Source organism: Neophocaena asiaeorientalis, unplaced genomic scaffold (genome assembly GCF_003031525.2).
Source record: "Neophocaena asiaeorientalis asiaeorientalis breed wild unplaced genomic scaffold, Neophocaena_asiaeorientalis_V1.1 scaffold635, whole genome shotgun sequence".
NCBI lineage: Eukaryota > Metazoa > Chordata > Mammalia > Artiodactyla > Phocoenidae > Neophocaena > Neophocaena asiaeorientalis.
Window position 1 is genome coordinate 450,323 of NW_020174929.1, and position 21,895 is coordinate 472,217.

At 35.4% G+C, this 21,895-nt stretch overlaps 1 protein-coding gene, 1 non-coding gene and 1 pseudogene across 3 annotated transcripts in view; 2 read left to right on the forward strand and 1 right to left on the reverse strand.

Annotated features, from left to right (window-relative positions):
* Positions 1-18,249, reverse strand: part of EPHA3 (EPH receptor A3) — a 355,098-nt gene extending 336,849 nt beyond the window's left edge. The window contains exon 1 of one of the 2 annotated variants that reach the window (XM_024761400.1): positions 18,091-18,249. In XM_024761400.1, coding sequence (XP_024617168.1) covers positions 18,091-18,178 — 88 coding nt within the window. In that variant the 5' untranslated portion in view covers positions 18,179-18,249. The remainder of the gene's footprint in view (positions 1-18,090) is intronic. The other variant, XM_024761401.1, reaches the window with a different exon arrangement.
* A 2,279-nt stretch (positions 18,250-20,528) lies between these two features.
* On the forward strand, positions 20,529-21,542 carry LOC112410684 (40S ribosomal protein SA pseudogene; annotated as a pseudogene).
* On the forward strand, positions 20,845-20,994 carry LOC112410703 (small nucleolar RNA SNORA62/SNORA6 family). The gene has a single exon (XR_003005476.1). It is a non-coding gene; the product is annotated as a small nucleolar RNA SNORA62/SNORA6 family (small nucleolar RNA).
* Positions 21,543-21,895: the final 353 nt, after the last annotated feature.

Genomic DNA, 21,895 nt, shown 5'->3' on the forward strand with positions numbered 1-21,895 from the left:
AATATATTGACAGAATAATTACAGGTTTAAAGAGGACACTATAAAAATACAAAATAGGAAACATTAATGCTAACATGAAATCAAAATAACTGCAAAGACCATTAAATTTAATAAATTGACATGATTTCACTATAAATTAGTTAAGTATGCTTCCATAATGAATCGTATTTCTTTTTGTACATATTTTGATATGACATCTTCATATTGTCCCTGGCCAAAACCAAACATACTGTAATAAATACTGTATAAATTGTGTACTTATGTAATGAACAAAATGCTTAGCTATCAATTTGAGAAGAAGCCAAAATATGTATTATTGTAGCATAGCGCTTTGTAAAGCTTTACTTCTTTAAAAAGGGTATTGTTACCCAAAGACTTTAATGATTTCACTCAGAATTTTGTGCTAGTTATTAAAAAGTCTGATGAATAATAAAATATAATAAGAATGTAGTTGCATTTTGAATATGTTATTAAAAGAGAAAGGCAAATGATTTATTTTCAACCCAGAGAGTATTAATTTGAAATGGACTGGAAAGTAAAATATAAAAAGATACTTTAAGTTTAATTAATAACAAAGGGCTCATGTTGATTGTCAATCTGTTAAATAATGGAAACTATAGTTTTCCCACATCCTTCTTCTAAGTTAGAAAACAACCCCATGATTGATTAATGGAAGATGTAGAAGAAGTTTACATAAAATATGCAGGTATTATTAACATGTACCAGAGCAGGTGAATCAATAAGTATAATAACAGACAGTCATTTTGAAGGGTTCCATATATTCACAAATCAAAACATAATGTTAATACATGCAAAGCACAACATGACCATGTGTTGTCAATAAAGGGCTTCCTGATGCATGAAAAGCACCACCCTTTCTTTAATCATCCCAATTATTTTCTTACAAAGGAAACATTAATCATATAAATGTTAAGAAAATGAATTATATTTGATTGATGTTAGAATTCCAAATTTTCAAGCACTGCTTTTTAAAAGAAGATATTTGGTTAGCTGGTTAGATGATAAATATACTAGGTGAGTATAAGAAAAATTCCTAATCATTAAGATAAAGTTCTCAGAGGAAAAAAAACATATAAACTTAACCTATTACACTGGAATTCCTTAACGATTAAACTTTTTTCCCCTCACAATAAATTAATCCCAGTGAGAAGTAATTATATTTAGATAAAAGAAGAAGATAGTTGCTGCATGGATTACATAGTGTAATTTCCATAATGGAATTATTTCCCAGGATATCAGTTTGGAAATTAACAGTATGCTTAATTATATTGAAATTATCTCTGGAAAATGATTTTTAAAAAAACTTCTACCAATTAATGTTACGGATAACATTTCAGATTATATAATGTTAAAGAATTTTTGAAAATATGAGAATACAGCCTCACCTTTAAAGTATGTTACCAACATTTATTCTGATAGACATACCTAGCTCAGTTGTTGGTTCTATCACATTCAGCAGTTGATTTCTCTGAGTTTTACACAGGATTTGCATCGTAGAATTTATAGGGCCAGTATTCATAAATCATTGGATCACATTTGTAATACCTTCAGGGGTTTAAATGATTCAATGTTTTTGTGTGTATGTAATAATTGAATATGTACTAAATGATGAATATATGTTATTCCACCTGCTAAGATGAATGGTTGATTTAATTTCAGTATTAATAACCAGAGGAAAAAAGTGTTTGAGGCAAGGAAGATATAAATATTTTCTCCACTTAGTAAATTACTCATTGGAACGTAGGTTGTTAACTAAAGAACTATACCCTTAAGTTTTCTCTGATGATAATGATGAGGGGAAAAGGACTGGCTTTATCACATCAACATTTGGTTTCAACTCAAAGGAGAAAAGCTAAACCAAAAAGAATTGTATTGCACTGTCAATTAAAATTGGTATAAGAGATTAATTAAATTTATTTCATTTACTCAGAAATTGAATTTTTAGTGCACTCCATTTAGCATGAATGAGGGAACACACAATTAGCAGCATTACTCATGATTCTGATCCTCTTGTCTATCAAACATAATTAGGTCTGCACTGGTTATCTCACAATGTTGCCATGATGATCAAATAATATAAATTTAGTTAAAGCCACCTGAGGTTATTACATGCTATACAGATTCAATGTTCTTGTAAACTTAAAATATTATCTAACAACAGTTCCAATACAATTCTTCTGAATGGTATTGAAAATCAACCATCAATATATGGCCTAATAGAGAAGAAAAGTGACATTAAGACACTTTTTAAAAGCACCTATTTGGGGTTTATAAAGTGTTTTTGTTTATAACCAAATAAGAACAACACAGTCTAAGAATTCTAGCCACTTAAAGTCAATGGTTACTAGACTGGAATTTGCCAGGATATAAACCTCAAGGCTCCTGTGATCTGTTGTATAGCAATCTTGAGTGCAGCATAATTGAGATAAGAAGAAGAGAAAAGTTAATGGAATTTGAAAGTCAACGTGCTGTGAGTGATGTCTCTGGATACATTGACTAAATCTAACCTTGCAATGCAATATCTTAAACCCCACACTGATATGGGCAAGAACATTAGTTACTAATGCTTTTCCTCTCCCCAAAACGCTGTAGACCTGATCATAGCCTTTCAAGTAGTGCCATTATTCAAATGCCAGGGCAGATAGAATTGTGATGTACAAACATATTGTAGTCTGAGTTTTAATGACACTTTGTAACATGGAATATTTATTTTAATTGCTAAAATTTTTGAGTTTACAATTATGAATTTTAACAAAAATATTAGGAAATTATGCTTAAGGGTAGGTGGGAATATATAAATAGACTAATTCTTTAATGACTGCCTCATGCTAAGTTATTTGCCAAAGATATAAATGGGTCTCTTACCAGATTTCATATTCTAATGGTTGATTTCCAAATATTTGTGGTTTGTAACAGAAAATATGTCATTTCATTAATTTCAGAATATTTTCTATTCAAAGAGCTATGTAGCATATATTAACTTCTAAAAGTGATTTAAATTGGACACATTTTGAAGTGTTAGAACTCCACTTGAGATATAAATAGGAGTTTTTGGCAAAAGAAATCATTGTGGGGAGTCTGGATGGATATGGTTCTGGATGTCTTTCACATGCTTTACTCTGTCTAGTCTCACTGCTTTTAAATGGAAAAAAAAAGGTATAAATAGGTGAAGGGGTTTACATTCATGAAAACAGTAAGGGAATCCTCACTCAGTCTCCTTGAATTGGCTTTCAGGTGGGCACTAACACAAGATTTACTGGTCAAAATGATGTGTGGTGTCTGATGAGAATTAGAAGGCGTAGAATGAAGTAAAGGAATAAGAACAAAGTATAGGGTAAACTGGCTCATATTAGTTGTAAGTGCTTCTGGAAAGAAGGAACCCTTGCTGTCATTCCTGCCACTGATCTTTACTGTTACTTTTCCCACTTGGCTGAATTATGGAGTTAAGATGCTCAGGAGTCTTTTCTCTCTTCCCTTGTTACCCTCTATGATAATGAAGAGATAATCAAATGTCTACTTCTTTGCTCACTGGCATTGACAACGTCATAAAGAATTATCTGTGCCAAGGATTTATATACCACCTTCCCTTCTTACTAATAACAATTCATTAAAAATTTTTAAAGGACTCAGTCATTAAAATAAGATTTTGCAACAAATGTTCTCACTTAGTAAGGACAGATTAAAAACTTTAGGTATAAATTTCTGGAGTTTTACATTTAAAGAATCATTAATACACCAAGATTTTTCAAGAGCATTTCAAAATTCTGATTCATAGTGGCTATCTGTCCACTTAGAAAGACTAAGAGTTAAACAAATATTCACATCTTTTAGATTAAGTGCTGCAAATATACAGATAGTACGAAAATAATTTTTAAAATTAAATGGCACAATTTCTTACTGAAGTGGAAGATCATTTCAATTATTTAATAACATATCTATGCTTTGTGGTAATGCTATAGTTGCATTTAAGAAAACATTTAGAAATGTCAAGGTGACAAGTAGGGCTTAATGGCTAAAGAATTTCAGACTTGTAATAATAGACATGTTTTCTTGTAAAACCTTCAGTTACAAGGTGCTTTTATAACCAAGTGCAAATAACTATGAAACCGCTACAGCAGAAAACAAACCCATCCTTTGATTTTGTCTTGTTTTTACTAAAAAATAATGACATTTCCTTTCCTGTTTGTGCCATCACTGTAATTGTCCCAGACACATTTCTTGTACACTATTTATCTGTATCATTTTCATCACTTTCTGTTATGATGAAAAGAGTAGTTTTGCTCTAGGTTATAGATAGCAGAAGAGTCCTTTAATCTGCTCCTAAGTTATACTTGAATGTTGCAAATAGAATACAGGAAGTAATACATTTTGATCTCAGTGTTGTAATTCGCTGTGTGGTACTCTGGTCAACCATAACATGGAATCAAGAAATCAAGATGTATTTGCTGACAGGAGTCCATCAAAGCTCAGCTTTTCATTTTTACTGTACACACCCAGGTATGCCACAGAGAAGAAATTTAGAGAAGTCAGTTTTATTAATGTACTTATCTATTTCAACATAACTTTTATCTACTAGGATTATATATTCTTAGTTAACAGTTCCTATAGACTTCCTGTTTATGTTTATTTCTAACTAAACATAATTAAAACATCTTTGTAATAGATCATTAGTATTGTATTACACAGACTAAAACTTATAAAAATGTTTTAAACTATAAATGAAGTCAACTAAAATCTATTAATTGTGGGTAGATAAAACTTCCTGTAATCTATGTTAAATTTTACAGGCATTCTGTGTCATAGAAGTATAAATTTATGATAATTTCTCAATCAAATAACCAAGTAAAATAATTATGTAAAAATTTTTAAAAATGTGTAGTGCTAGACATTTCTGTGAAAACCCTCTTATTGCATGGTATCAATGGCTTATTTATGGGATATAAGCAGATTTCTGGACAAGGTGGTATACTATCAACTTTTTCTTATTAGCTTTTCTTCCTGGGCAATAATTTTATATTAACTTCTATACAGGCAGGTCCTAATTAAAGAAGAAACTGTAATTAGCTGCCGCATTTCAATCTTTGCCAACAGCAGGAAGAAGTCATTGGAATCAAAACATAGTCTTACAGTAAGATGTCTTGTGTTCTCATGACTACAGCAGCTCAAGGAAATAACAAACACAGACCAAAATTCCACTTGAAACTTGGATACTTTAGTAAATGTTAACTCTGTGTTGTTTCTAAAAGGTTAAAATTTTCAATTTTTTGCTTTTTAATCTGAGAAATCTGAAGGTCACTCTGATATTAATACTCTTATGGAGAAAACAGCTATTAAAATATCCCTTGGGAATGTGTTCTTATAACAAAATAATTCTTTCAAATAAATGAGTGGGGATGTTCTACTGTCAATGAGGTTTTACTACATTAACAACCTCAGCTTTGATAATGGTCCCTAGAATAGCAGGTCTCTTTGCTTCTGTGCATTGTCAACCTATATTATGAATCATTTAGACAAGTGAAATGTGTTTCCCAAAATGTAAGGTACTAAAAGTAGAACATTAATGATTATGTAAACATTGTACTTTTTCAACATATTTTAGCTTTTTAAAGTGTTCTAGAACAGAAAAAATTGTTTATTTCTACTCTGAAAGGACTTTTTTGACAGATTAAAAAGTGAAAAATGAAAATATATCCTTCAATTTGAAATTATATAAACAATCATTAGGGCAAATAGGCACTCAAGCAATAGCACATATATTTTGCCTTCACACCATAAATTCAGGCTGTCTTGGTATATACTTTTTATTATATCGCTTGATTATTAACCTTTGACTACTAATTGTAAGCTATCTGTTTAGTCAGGGTTTGAACAATGGTATGAAAATGGAATAGAATGTAGAAGATGGCTAACAAAACAATTCTAATATAGTAGTTATTTTCAAAATAAAAATGTGCTTGGAAGTCCCTTGGATATAAGGATTCAAATTTTAACATAGGGAACAAAAAGTGTAGTGATGAAATTAAATTTCAATTTAAAAACATTCTTTGGAAGATATACAGATTGCCAACAAACACATGAAAGAATGCTCAACATCATTAATCATTAGAGAAACGCAAATCAAAACTACAATGAGATATCATCTCACACCAGTCAGAATGGCCATCATCAAAAATCTACAAACAATAAATGCTGGAGAGGGTGTGGAGAAAAGAGAACACTCTTGCACTGTTGGTGGGAATGTAAATTGATACAGCCACTATGGAGAACAGTATGGAGGTTCCTTAAAAATCTAAAAATAGAACTACCATACGACCCAGCAATCCCACTACTGGGCATATACCCTGAGAAAACCATAATTCAAAACAAGACATGTTCCACAATGTTCATTGCAGCTCTATTTACAATAGCCAGGAGATGGAAACAACCTAAGTGTCCATCAAGAGATGAATGGATAAAGAAGATATGGCACATATATACAGTGGAATATTACTCAGCCATAAAAAGAAACGAAATTGAGTTATTTGTAGTGAGGTGGATAGACCTAGAGTCTGTCATACAGAGTGAAGTCAGAAAGAGAAAAACAAATACCGTATGCTAATGCATATATATGGAATCTAAGAAAAAAAAAAAAGGTCATGAAGAACCTAGGGGCAAGATGGGAATAAAGACACAGACCTACTAGAGAATGGACTTGAGGATATGGGGAGGGGGAAGGGTAAGCTGTGACAAAGTGAGAGAGTGGCATGGACATATATACACTACCAAACGTAAAATAGATAGCTAGTGGGAAGCAGCCGCATAGCACAGGGAGATCAGCTCGGTGCTTTGTGACCACCTAGAGGGGTGGGATAGGGAGGGTGGGACCGAGGGAGACGCAAGAGGTAAGAGATATGGGAACATATGTATAACTGATTCACTTTGTTATAAAGCAGAAACTAACACACCATTGTAAAGCAATTATACTCCGATAAAGATGTTAAAAAGAAATAAAATTAAAAAAATAAAAACATTCTTTGGACATTTTTATATCACAAAACTTTTTTTTAATTTTAAAAGAAGCCCAATGCAGAATAAATTGGTTTAAATTTCTGGAAAATTAAAATCAGGATATAGCTTGGACTTCATCATATTCTAGAGGATATCTACATCTAGACTTTATGTCATACACCATGACTGTTGTCTACAGACATACACACACACACATATAAACAAACTCTTCAATGTATAAATATGGGTCTTTATAAAGGCCCACAAAGGATCCAGTGAAGCACCACATGCCTATCAGTTTAATTCAAAACTCTAGCCCTTTACTTTTCATATTAGGAGCATAGTGTCAATGGAAAGTATCAAACAATTAGTGCTGTGGTGGTCAGGAAACTTCATTTACCACTGCAAGAGAATGCAGAATTCAGACAAATCTCAATGTTTTCTCTTGGTAGTGTAGTCATAATATGAATAGCACCTATAGAAGCTTCTGTTTTGGGATGGTCTTTTTTGATATTCAATCATGTGCATTTCCAATACACACATGTGTGTGCATGTACATGTTCACACAGAATTTACATTGAGCTTAGATATGTGCTTATTAAAATAGCTATTTCTGAATGTTTGGTTCTTTCAAAAGTGCTTTTTACTTGTATATGTATTTATTGTGCATTCATTCAGATTATTTATAAAGTTTTCTAGATATATGCAGTAAAAAAAATCTGGGTTATAATTATCCCTATTACACGAATTTAGGCAAATCATTTAATCTCTCTTTGTTTTTACTAATTTATTGTTGTTATTATTAACTTTATCTTTTTAAAAAAATCTTCCTTATATTCCAGGGACTCAGTTTTAGGCAGCTAATCTTCTGTAAAGATTCATATTGCACTTTTTATGACTTTCACGTCTATATTAAAAGATTTTATGTAAGTATTCATTTTGTAGTCCCAACTAAGCTGTTATCTTCAAGGCCTTTCAACATGCAGATAACCTTCTTTTCCAAATCCAGTAACTAATTCTCAGGTGTGCACTGTTTGGTAAATAAACCAAATTATTGCAGTATGAAAGATGAGTTAATTTTTTTCTTAACAGTTTTCTTAATTCATTTTAATGTTTTTTTAAAATTTATGCCTTTGAAATTAAATGTAGAGTTCTAATGTTTTCACTAGGGCTAGGGTAGTAAAACTTGAGTTTCCAAAGGATCACCTTTGGAAAGGAAAATTTAAAGGGAATGGTTCAGTTACATAAGGGGACAATACTGTTGGTCACACACATGCACATACACACACATACATACACACACTCACACACAGTGTTGCACATAGACTTTTCCTCAGAGTGTTGTTCTGCTTAACCAGAGGATTATTTAGACAATCTACAAGGAAGCGACTGGAAATCAGCTTCCCTGCCTAACTTCTCAGTATGAAGATTGCTATCATATGCAATAAAAAAGTACCTTTCTAAAATCTATAGAATTTTATTTATTGCTAAATTACTTTTGAAAATCAAGAAATAAAGCATATGTTAACTACTAACAAGCTGTTCTCTGTTTCCCGTACTCATCCTGAGATAGATAGGGAATGCCTACATTTCATATTGATTAGAAACTAGTTAACTTTATCACTGGCAAAAAATAAATTTTAAAGTCTCATTTTTTATCAAGGGAGGGGGCAGAGGGGATGGGTGTTATTTTTTTACTGGACCTGCAGAGTTTATTGATCTACCTTTATTATTTTAAAGACGATAAATTAACCTCCCCTTAGTGAATATACAGAAAATTCAAGATGAAACTATTTTCATATTGATTAAATAGACTTATCAGCAATAAAATTAACCCAGGCTTCTCCCCTTGCTCCAGTCCCCACTGCGTAATCTGTCAAGAATTTTTGTCTTAAAACAAGAGGCAACTCAGTTTGGAGACTTTGAAGTCACATTACATTTTCTTGATTTGAGAGAGTTCTGCAAAATCATATATGAACTAGAACATTAAATAGTAGGGAAAACAGTTGTTGATTCTAATCCATCAGAAGTGAGAAAACAAAAGTTTGTTGCTAAGCCTTTGCTTTTGCTCATGGAAAATGTGCCAATAGCTTGAGTGGTTAGAAAACTCATAGGGAACCTAAATGATAACACGTTTGAAAACTTTTTTTCTCATGTTGCAGAGAAGAAAGCAAGGTACTGAAAGCAGCTTTCTGATTTGAAAGCCTGATGTCATCAATATGCTATTTTTGCTCTTTGCCAGGTTAACAGAATTTATTGCAGTAATTAATGCAAAACATATGTGCTGAAACACCCACATGAAAAATATAATTGCCCCCAACTTAATTTGCTACCTTTCAAAACCCTGTTTTAGCTACCTTTTCTCAATGCCTCCACTTAAATAGTGTACAAGTGTTTTTATGAAAGAGGATATAAATCTTTATAATTTATTTTCTCATCTTAAGTAATATATAAATTATCTTTTAAATAGGGGAAAGTTTCCATAGAAATTAAAGTCTACTTTTTAGGCCAAGTTCTACTTCCACCCATTACTGACCTTTATGACAATTCCAATAGTTAATTCACACTTCATTTTTATTACATAAAACTAAAAAAAATCACACCCAGGTTATATTGATAATTGCCTCACAATCTCTGTGTATGGAATTCTTGACAATAATCTTTCCAGGGTGTGGAAAGGAGTGTCTGAGGGTCAGGAAAGGAAGACAGAGGTAAGAATGTATGAAGAAAACACATCACAGATCACATCTTTTATTCCTCTGTCCACATCAAATTTTCTTTAATTCTTAGTGAGTGCCCAACCTATGCAGATAATCATACCTTATGAGGGTAAACACTGCAGATTCAAAGTACTCTTTGAAGTACTTTTTTGAAAGTACTTTGAAGTCTGATTTTTCACACAAATACTCTGAGTACTTCTAAGATTTTTCTTGCGAGTCAACAAGACACATTAGTATAGTCAGTAGGATTGAGGTTGAGAAGCTAGAGCTTTTCGTGAATAGGAGACCTCCTTAATTTACAGGCATTTGTGTACAGGAGAAAACATGAGGTTAAGATCAGAAGACAGACGAGAGAGGGCCAGGCTCAGTTACTACTTTATTACGATGAGTTTACTTAGTTTCCTCAGTTGTAAAATGGGAGATGTCATAATACCTACTTTGGGGCGGCTTTAAGATTAAATGAGGTACAGTACGTACTCAATGACAATGTAAGGGAAAAATCTTTCCAGCCAGTGGAACTCTGTGTAATTGTTATCTGATTACTGGGCATGGCACTGAAGCCATATTTAGTCTTGGAATGCCCTGGATTCAACAATTCTTTTATGAAAAACACTAAAGTTTTGATGACCACACAAACATCAACATCAACCAACTACTAACCTACCTCGGTAATGCCGCTCCCAGAAACCCTTCCTGGCCCACTCCAGGTTTACTCCCAAAATCAGAAGAGGGAAAATCCTGTTTTCATTTTAAAAATGGTGCCAATCAAATATGGGGCTGTGGGGAAAACAGACAACTTTCGATTGTGCACGGGGTGGGGAGTGGGTTTGTAGAACACGCCCCTTAGCTCTCCCGAGGGACCTAACAGGTGGCATCAGTAGATGGTCTTAACGAAAACTGAAAAAAATAAAGTTCTTCATTTTCGTCTAGAGAGATATCTTTTGAAAATTCAAGAAACCGCAAAAGGGTCGGGAAACACAGCAGCAAGCAGGACAATGGACGTCTCAGGCTCGTCCCAACCGAGCGGGCCCGGTACGAGGCGCTTTCCCAACTCTACAGGGAGTTCTGTGAACCCTGGAGAACCCTGTCCCTCTCCTGCACCTGTCACCTCGCGGGACCGGAACTTAGGAGGGCAGACCGCGCCAACTATGGACGCCAAGCTGCAAACACTGCCAGCTATGGGGGGAGGCGGGGAGTTGAGGGTGGGGGCGACAGAGACCTCGGGTCAGAATCTGTTGTGAATGTCGGGACTTGCCTGGCGCGTCCGAGCCGCTCGCGCTCTCCCCAGATAAAGAGAGTCCAGGTGCTGAGGAGGACGCCACCTTTTCGAGCGCCGGCAGCTCCGTAGTCGCAGGCAGAGGGCGCACGTTTGCCTCTCGCCCGCCCCGCCTACGCCCGGCGCTAGTTTCCGCCGAACTTGGCGCCCTCGCGCTCCCCTCGCTCCAGCCTCCGCCCGGGCTGAGAGCGCCCGGCGCCGGCCGCCGGCAAGAAGCCGGCCGCCTCAGGGGCTCCGCGCGTGCTCGCCGCCCGCCGCCCGCGGGAGGCCGCGCTGGCTCGCAGCGCCTGGGCAGCGCGCTTTGGCCGCCGGACGCGGAGACGCTCGCGCACAAAGAACCACCGAACCCCGAGGGCTGAACTGAGCTGGAGGACGTGGACCCGGAGATGGGCTTTTCTGATCCCATCTTGAATCCGATGAGGAGTGAAAAGTAGTGAATTGTTGGTAGACTCCGTTTTCCCGCCGCACCTATGAGCCTGGTCCCGGCGGCGGCGGAGAGTTTGAGGTTGAGATGCCCTGGTGGTGGGTGTGGTGGCCGCGAGGGCGCCTGCTTATCCCTCAGTTGCCATATCCCTGGAATTCCCCGTAAAGCTGTTTCGTGCTAAAATTTCTCAGGGCACACTTTTGGAATTTAATCAGTATTGCATTATCAAATGTGGGAGGTGTGATGCGAAGGAAGAGAAGCGCCATCATACCTCCTGTGGCCACCCCAGTTCATGGCTAAGGTTATTCACAACAGTTTATTTGTACAGTGCTGCCACTTGTCTTCCCCCTCATTCCTCGCCTATTATTCTGACTTCATGTTGGTTTGGATTATGTGGATTTTCACCCTCTGCTTTGACTGGAACAGCAGGACACGGTTTAAAATGAAGAGAGGGAGGGGGTTCCCCACTCAGGACTTGCAGTTTAATAACATCACTCCAAGTTGGAGGCTTTACTGCTGAACTGGTTTTGATTCCATCCATCCTCCACATGCATACGCCCAGGCTTCCAAAGGGGTTTGGCTTACACTCTCAAAACTTTCCTAGACAAAATATTTTCTTCGGGGGAAAAATCAAAAGTGTGTAAACTTGAGAGGAGAAACAAAAGCACGCAACGCCCCCCAAACCCGCACCCCGCCCCAAACACACACCCTTTTGTGTGTGTGTGTGTGTGTATGTGTGTGTGTGTGTGTGCAGGTTTTTAGAGATCTACTAAAAATTGATTAGCCAGATGTTTGACGTGGTAAATATTTTTCTTTTAAGCAAAAGAAAAATATTATCATTGGTTTTAGAATCTTTGCATTTCTCTACCTCTCCATCTTTCTAATCGACTTTTTATTTTCTATTCTCTTGCAAAGACGTTTTTTCTCTTTGTAATCCACTACCTTTTTTTCTTTTTTTTTTTAATTTCACAGAAAGCTGGTAGGAGGCAAAATAAAACTTGTTGACTTTCAGACTTTTCCAAGAGGAAAACTTCTGCCAGATTCCAAGAACTACCTGATTTTAGGGAGCTGGTAACAGACACAGAGAGTGAAATCAAGGGGTGCACATGTGCCCACACCCTGATTTCCAGGAGGGGTGTCTGCCTAGATTGATTTGTGTCTTGGAATCCTTTGCATTTTATAAACGTCCAAGAATGCTTTTATTTCTAAAGTCATTACAGAAGAATTAAGGTTTTCAAATTTCTTAGAAATAAATTTCAAAGCCTGGTTTTCAGTATACCTGGATGAATAATATAACGAACGTTTTACACCACCAGTCACCCCTTTATTTGAAAAATCTGTGGAAAGCTACTTGTGCACTTGGTAAAAGCCCTGCTCTGACCCTCCCTGGTGATAAAATCCAGATCTCTGAAAACAGAATCAAAAAGGGGGCACCTGCATCTATTTTTCTAAATCTTTTATCAAACAGGAATTAAAAGAACAAGATTTATTAAAAGTTTTAAAGACAAGTGTGTAAAAAATAAAGTTGAGGATCTTGACAGAAAATGATTTGCAAAACAGTGTTCTTCCAAGAAATACATATTTCTCCTTCCATCTAGTATTTATGCCAAACAAAATCATTGGAAAATGACTAAAATCAAAGGTAACCCACATCACAGATTTCCTAGTAAGTAAATGTCTGTAAGAACTTATCGAGTTTTGATGATTTGTGCAAAGTTTTATTAATATTTTCTTGAAGATTTTATGACTTGGAGAATGTAACTCTCAAGAACAGTTCTTGCTGTTTCCATTTGTGTTGAAGTTAGTAAATCAAATATACTGTGGAAATATGTTTTGCCTCTAAAAATCCTTTGCATATGTAACTGATTATTTGATATTTAAAAATTGCATATATTTTATTTCAGAAAAAATCCAGAGTTTCAGAAACAATTTTGACATTTAGGGATCTTCATAAAGAAAGTTATTTTGAGAAACTATTAAAAGTGAAGGACTCTTAAAGAACACACCAAAATTTGAATATTAAAATGTGGATAATATATAGACACGATAAAAAATCTTATGTCTTTTCTTTAAAGATAATAAGTTTCTTATGAGTCAAGGTGAAACTACAAAATTGTTTATAAAAGCAAAGAGTAAACCATAATTATATTCAAGTAATAAAAATCTTCACATGAAACTCCATAATCTACTACACAATGTTAAAAAAATACCTTTAAGTTATGATTGTACACAACGTTTTGTTTAAAATGTTTGTATTCATTTTACGTACTTTTCATTGTAGCTCCCAATTACTAGTGTTTCATGGGAAAAACAACTTTATATAAAATGCACCATAATCTTACACGGGGTAATGTTGTTTTGTTATATGTAGTTTCCCTTTTATGGTTCCAGTTGCTTTTGAGTTATAAACATATTCAATTGACTTTATATCTTAAAATGGGTAGAAAAATCATATTAACTACAGCACCAATAATAAGAAAGTATAAAATTGAATCTGTTCATAGTTACAATGAAGCTGGTTTGTACTTATAAATCTATGGTTATTGCAAGAATATTTACTATTTAAGAGTTTTTAATTGCTCATTTATAACAAGGACAAGAATGGCGTGATATATAAAACATAGGAGTGAGGAGAATGGGGTATCAAAGTGGACATTTCCCCACTTGAATTATTATTATCAATATTAGTCTTTAGGAAGATATAGATTCAGAATGAATTAATTTCATGATAGATTTTGAGAGGTTGCAAGAAGTTTCTTTCCGGCACAATCAAAATATTATCGTAGCAATTCAGGTTGTCAGTAAAAGCTTAAACAAATTTGCTGATAATCCTGTTAATGACCTAGGTCAAGTGTTAACTGTTGTGGGTTATAAAATAGTGAAATTAAGGTTTCTCCTACCTCCAGGCAAATAGCAAAGTTATAACTGTTGGGGGGAAGTAGGGGCGAGCCATTAAGAAAGCTATTAAATTACAAAAATGTATAATGCATTCAATTATTTAGTCTGGAATGATAAAATGCTATTAAAAGCAAATGTAAACTCTCTTTAAAAAATAACTATAAAGGTGATATGACAGCTTAGTTCTCTATTAATATTTCAACCACAATGTGTTATTATTTGAGGAAGTGTTTATACATGAAAAAGATGCCAAGTCATACTGATTTTTAAAAAGGGAAAAATCTATTATTTAAATGTTTAGTGTCTCCATCATTTGCCTAATATTCAAAGGGAAGCATACAGTGTTCATCTCTAAGTTTTACTTTTGAGCTTTAAACGATCACATAGTATCCTTTTGTACTTAAGTGACTTACGTTCAGTGAAATACATTTCATATAGTGTGCCTACCACTCCGATAAAAATCTCCCAGAAAAAGTAGTATATATATGAAGATTGAATTTTATTCACTTTAATTTTGAAAACTGATTTCCAGTGTAAAGAACTCTATAGGTAAATGTTAATCTAAATTACAAACACTTTTGGATAGAAAAATGATTTAGTATATTATGTACTGATGAATAAGAAGTGCATTCTGCCTCAGAAAGCTTCAAATGTAGAAAAGTGTCTAAAGAGATTACTTTATCCACTGCTAAAAGAGATTAAACAAACAATAGTTGATTCTTTACTTTATATCAAGTTTTAACCGCTTTGTAAAGTTATTTTTATTTAACATTATCATCATCCATCTGGGATGGCAACAGGGAGCAAATATATAAACTTTTCTAATAATACATAATGTAACCATCCTATTTTGTCATGAAGAGTAGTTGATTTCCCATGGAAGTCTTTTCTTGATATGTCATGTAAACAGACCTGGTAAGATTTTAATAAAGTTCCCTGCAGCTTTTGTAAAGTTTCTATATAAGTATATAGGCCAATTCTTGATTTAAATAACCATCAAAATTATAAATAATTATCATCAAAGAGGCCAGTCATAGAAAGTATCATCTGGAATCATTTTCTTGAAGGCATATTAGAAAGTTATCTGTAACTGGATTAATAAAAGGAAAGTTCATACTAAACTTTTTTTCTAAGTATTTTTCTCTTATCATGGACCCATGGCATTTCAAAATTGATATTTGATTATCAATTCTCAAATTTAAAAAATAAGTCACACAATGGCACATTTCCTAGCAATTAACTCAGTGGTTAGGTTTTTGTTCTCTTTTAGTTCTATCATGACTATCTTCATAATAGATTGCAAAAATAAATTCTAGTAAATTTCTAGTAAATTTTCTATAGTATTGAAATATAATTTTTAACATATTTTAAATACAACCTAGTATTTTGTATTTCAGTTCTCAAAATTTATATTAGAAACCTTTATTAATGAGATTCATTTTATCATTATTCCTTCTACCCAATATATGAATTTTTATAAGCATTGCTTCTTATTCAAATAACATTGTTAGAAGAATTGCACAGAAATCTTGGCACATACTTGGATTTTTCACTTTTCATGTTGTTCAACTCTATTACTATGTCCCAAGCTATTGCATTAATATTTGAAATCTTACTCAAATATTATCCAAGTTAAATCATTCATTTTACATTTTGTTTCAAATCTTCCCTTCATGACCTCAGAAGAGAAAGGAGACTACCATAGGACGTGATCTGGAAAGAATAATCCCACAAACAATGGATAGATAAACTTTTGCCCAAGCAAATTAAATGTAATTATGTCAGCTTTCTGAATATATTCACCTTTTAATATACATATTGTCAATGTGTACCTGCCTGTATAATAATATGCATTATATGCCCAAATATACATAAGGTGTGGCTTAAAAGCAATTTGCATTTGATAATTCCTATTTCATTAAATTAATATTAATTAATTTTATATAAGTGTCAATAAGTTTAAAAGGCCTTTTCTTCTCTTGCAATTTACTGAAAGGTTACGTTTTGCACAAAAATAATGACTCTCATTAATGACTCGCTATATCCCTGTGCATTATTAATTCACTAAAATCCATTATCTAAATAGTTTATAAATATTCCATCTGGAGAAATACAATTTATCATAGCAATATGGGAATAATATTACTGTTTTCTAGCTATTATCAATACTTTAATATTTTCAAAGAAACAAAAAGAATAAACACTAATTTTAACATACTTATATGTTACTCATTATACAGATAACTAGGCTTGCCTTTCATTCATAAAAAATGATTGAGCATTACTTTCAAATAAACATGTTAATTTGATTTGTAAAAAAAAAGTCACTTGAAGGTAAGATAATTTCTTGATCTTTTTATTTTAGAATTTTTAATTTCCAATAAAAAAAGACAAAAAATTTAATGAAATCTGCCAAGTTGATAAAAGCAGTCACTAAGGAAAGAATGAAATTAAACTGCTCTATTAGCAGTGAAAGTAGGTCACCAAATATGAGAGGCAGTTTTTATATTTAATTAAAAAGTTTCTAAATAGTTTTGAGTTTTTACTTGTGTTTTTAAAAAATAATATATACAATATACAACGGTACTGGCTTGCCAATATATTTTTTAGTTAGTGACATAACATATAATGTAGAATTTGCACATCAACTTCTCAGTATTGCTAAATTGCTAAATATTATTGTTATAAGTTCAAAATGATTAAGAGGAAATCCAAGTTGTAAGTGTTGCTTGAAAGCAATCAATTATTCAGAAAAGTTTTTCTTAAGAGTTAGCGATTATATTCACAAATCATTAGGAATAGATCATAAAAGGTATACAGGAAAAAGGCAATGTCTCTATTAAGCATAAAATCTTATAGGAAACACTGGTGTCCTTAATATTAGGTTTGCACTTTAATCCATTGAAAAGGGATGAATGTCCATTAGGAGGAAAATAAATAACCCAGCACTAAGGAAATACCATTTGCTGCATATGAACATTCTTTCTTAATTTGCTGTTCAGTTATTTACTACACCTACCCAGGAGTTTTCACTATTCATTAAATACATTCTCCTATTCGCATATAAGCCCTTAAACAAAGAAAATCCAATCTCAGCTTATTGTAATTCCTGCAAATATTACTTATGTTAACGTGGCATATGCTGCTAATTAGAACCTGTACCACAGAGCAAACCACCGCCTGGCGGGATACACATCACTTCAATACAGCAGTTGCAACATAAATACACACACACACACACACACACACACACACACACACACACACACACCTCCGCTTCAACAAACTCTGATTCCGCTTTAGCCCATTCATAAATGCCATGATCCTAAGTTGGAACAACCTGTCATTACCTTTAAACATACTAAAGAATCTAGAGAGAAGGGTGGAATATTCTTTTAAACTTCTCAGAGTACTACATGGTCATAATTAGGAAATAAAATACTGCCATGACTATTTGGCAATTAACATACCGGGTTGTAAAACTGGAGGATTTTTCTTTCTTTCTGCTTAAAATTGGCAAACAAGATAATTGCTTGAATTGGTATCAGATTTAAAACACATTTTAGGTTTAGGCAATCCAAAATTATCTCTTAGAGTGTTTTAGAAGACAGTCGAAAATAAAAGCACCTCTTTCGTTTACTCTGAGAGCAAACTGCTTTATTCGGAGGGACCTCGACAACCTGAGAAGGCTTCGGTGAGAACGTGCTTGGAAGAGCTTTTAGCCCCGCCGGGCAGGGCTGTGCGCGTCGCTGTACCTGGCTTACCTTCATTGGAAGGTTGGAGAATCAGTTCCCCGAAGCAATTGAGAACAGAGCAGCTGAGAAGGAGGAAGATGGAGAGGTGACAATCCATGTTGCTGGTGCAGAGGGCAGTGAGAGGAGCATATCTCCATGAAGCATGCCACTGATGTGAGGGGGAGCGCTCTGATTGCTGGAGAAGTTACCATGCTCCGCTCGCAGGCTGATGTCAAGTTTGACACTGGAGATAAGGAGGAGTCTGGCTGCCTTTCCTCGAACCTCGCTCAGGGACATCCCTGGGTCCTAGTGCCGTCGGAAGCGAGCGCTGAAGAAGAACAGGACAGCGCGCGCGGCCTCGCAGACAGCTCTGAAGCACCGAGCTTGGGAGGAAGGGGGTGGGGGTCGCGGGCGTCACCAAAGGCGCAGGAAATCCCGAAGTTATGATGGTGCGGTGGTGGAGAGTACTGGTGGGGAGAGAAAAACACCCCCTCCTTATTTACAATGGAAAGCAGCTATTTTATTGTTTGCAGTACATGCTCTTGTAGGTTAATCCCCCGAAGAAACCAGAAACCCTGCTAGAGTGTCATAGGGCAAAGTGAATGGAAAAGAAACTGAAATGCCAGAGAAATGTTTGTTATTAAAAGAACAGGAGCCCTTCATTTAAAAGAAAAGATTGTTGATTGTATTCAAAGGAAAATTGGGATTATTCCTTCACTGTGTTCAATGGGATAACTCTTCGCATAACTCTTTCTGGCGCAGAAAGACACTAATACGCACCCCAGATCAGAAAGTCTCTTCAGTTCTACACCAAGTGGTGTCAGGACTTTTTAAAAAGATTTGGCACAGGATTTCCGTGTGCATAAAGTGCACTTTGGTTTTCCAGACTAGGAAGTAACCTTCAGCATCCTAAGGAAGTGAGCAAACCCAGCCCTAGGAATAGCTGCAGGTCAGCACGCATCCCTTGTTCTATGCTGTGGGTATAAATAAGAGTAATAGAAGTCAAGCCTGAAGTTCTTGACAGCACATCACTACCCTCCCTCCTTCACTATCTAGCATTCGGATCTCTGAGTTCTGTGAGATAAACAATGCATTATTCACAGCTTCCCATTTAGCTTTCCAGCCACTTCCAATCTGATAATAGTTGGAAGCTGTTCTTTAGCATTCCAAATCCAAAGACTAAATAATAGTGTCCTTACACTTTCTCAGTTTACTCCATGGTTATAAATGGTTTCTCTTATTTCCAGTTCCCTTGTTGGACAACATAATTGCAATCTATTTCAGCCAAATAATTTTGTAATTTCTATTTTGAGAACTATTCTTGCGTATCTTTAAAATATTCCCCAGAAAATGATCACTCAAGTATCCTCCCGCTCATCAATCTCTTCCTATTCTAAACAGAAAACAAGACTCTTACATTCCTTGCACAACTCTGGAAAGTAAAGGTAAGTTGACAGCTGTAAGATCAGTGATCAATTTTAGAGCTTTAAGTTGTAGAATCTAAATAAGGATTTGAAAGGCCTTGCTAATAAGTATTCTTTTCACAAACACTATGTTTTTAATGAGAGAACATGATTTTCACATGAATTTAAATAAGTGGCTTCTGATACTAGTTTGTCTGCTGGGATCAACGGTTGGGGGTGGGGGGGGGTAGAGGAAGCCAGGAAAAAAGAGTGACTGCTAACTTTTTGTGTGTGTGCCTTGTTACTTTGTATCTCTAACTTCTTCCCACATTATGTCACCGGAGGCTGTAGAACCCCCTTCAAGTGCCAAGTCTGTCAGAATTGAAAATAATGACAGGTACTGAACAGAAGATTCAGATAGTGGTGACTCTGGCACTTTTTAAAGTTCCAACACAATTTTATTCTTTCCATTGTTCTAGGTTTAGATAAAATTTTTCTGAAACTTGAAAGAAAATAAAGACTTATTTGGAAGTGGCAATTTAAAAAAATTTTGGAAAAACATGGCAATGTGCTGATATCCACGTATACTGGCTTCCCCTTACACTACTTCTCTTTTCACGCTTAAACTGCTTATCACTGTGGAAAGAGGCATTCATGTTTGAAAGAAGCTACAATAGTGTGAAAATAAGTAAAAAGCAATTCCTGGCCTGGGAATAGAAAGTAAATAATATAGGATCTCTCAATTATAGACTCTCTAGCTCAAGAGACATTGGATAACAAGAAGTTTCCATAATCTGAATGCCATTTTGAATAGATGTGAAAAAGAATGATGTCAGCAAACAGAGGGGTGCAAGGAATTTAGCCAGAGTAGTAGTAGGAGGGATAGGGGTGTGGGCAGCCAATTCAGGGAAAGCCTCATCAAAAAAGTAATAACTGAGCTGTAATTTGAAGGATGAGTAGGAGTTTGCTAATTGGAGAATGGTTTGGAAGGCACTGCAGGCAAGCAGATGGAACATAAACAAAATCATAATAGTTTCCAAGTCAGGGCAAAAGAAAGCATCTGACATGTATAGAGCAAAGAGCATATGTGATGCCAAAAGGGCTAGGATACAGGAAAGAGAAGAGGTGGGGGAACAGAGTGGTAGGAGATGTTCTTTGAAAGGCAGATTGGAAACTGCAGAAATTTCTATGCCACATGTCAGTGATTTTACAATATATTCTAGATGAAAGAGGGACATAAAAAGCGTTTCAGCAAGTAAGAACTTGATCATATCTGGGTTTTAGGAAAAAAAAATTACTGATAGTATTGAGCATCTCCACCTGTTGTACAGGGCCCACCTGCTATTGAAGTACCTGGAATACTTATTAAAAGTGCACATCTCCTGCACATTGTTAGAGCTTGGAGTTGAGGCCACTGGCCGATGAACTCACAAGTGTAGGTAGTGTGCTACCTGAGGGGCAAGTTTTTCGCTAACACCACAAGGGTCTCTGGCCCAATGAGTGGAGTTTGATAGTAATACTTGCTACAAATGTATGATTTTAATGTATGAAAGCTTTAAGGAGAGATGAAAAAACATTTTTAAAATGGTCTGTGTTTTCTTCTGTTTTTCTCCTTTATTTCTCACTTAGGACCTCGCAGGCATTTCTGTTTTCAGACTAACTTGATGTATCCTGTTGTAAGATCCTAAAAAGGGAGCTCACTCAGTGGGTCTGATGTGGTGGATACTTGCCCGGGAAGTTCTGCGCATGTGTGGCACCATCTCCCGTGAATACCCATGGGAGGTCATGCGTGATCTCTACTTCTACAGAGATCCTGAAGAGACTGAAAAGGAAGAGCAGGCGGCAGCTGAGAAAGCTGTGACCAAGGAGGAATTTCAGGGTGAATGGAACCCTCCAGCTTCTGAGTTCACTGCTACTCAGCCTGAGGTGACGGACTGGTCCGAAGGTGTGCAGGTGTCCTCTGTGCCTATTCAGCAGTTCCCCACTGACTGGAGTGCTCAGCCCGCCATTGAAGAACGGCCTGCAGCTCCCACTGCTCGGGCCCCTGAGTGGGTAGGAACAACCACTGAATGGTCTTAACCTGTTCTTCCACAAACTTCTAAAATGGAAATAGGTTGACGGAAAATAAAGTTTCTAAAAAAATAAAAGTGTACATCCCTTCTGCCCACCACAGGCTCATGGAATCCGAATCTCTGAGGTTGGGACCCAAGAACTTGCAACTTGACAAGCTCTTCAGGTAATCCTTTTGATCCCTGACATTTGAGAACCACTGCTGAACGTGAAGGAAGGAAAATCAGAGGCAGAATGGTAAGATTTGATGTCTTTTTTTTTACTAAGATGCTGTGGCCTCTTATTTTATTTTTACATCTTTATTGGAGTATAATTGCTTTACAACGGTGTGTTAGTTTATGTTAGTGAATCAGTTATACATA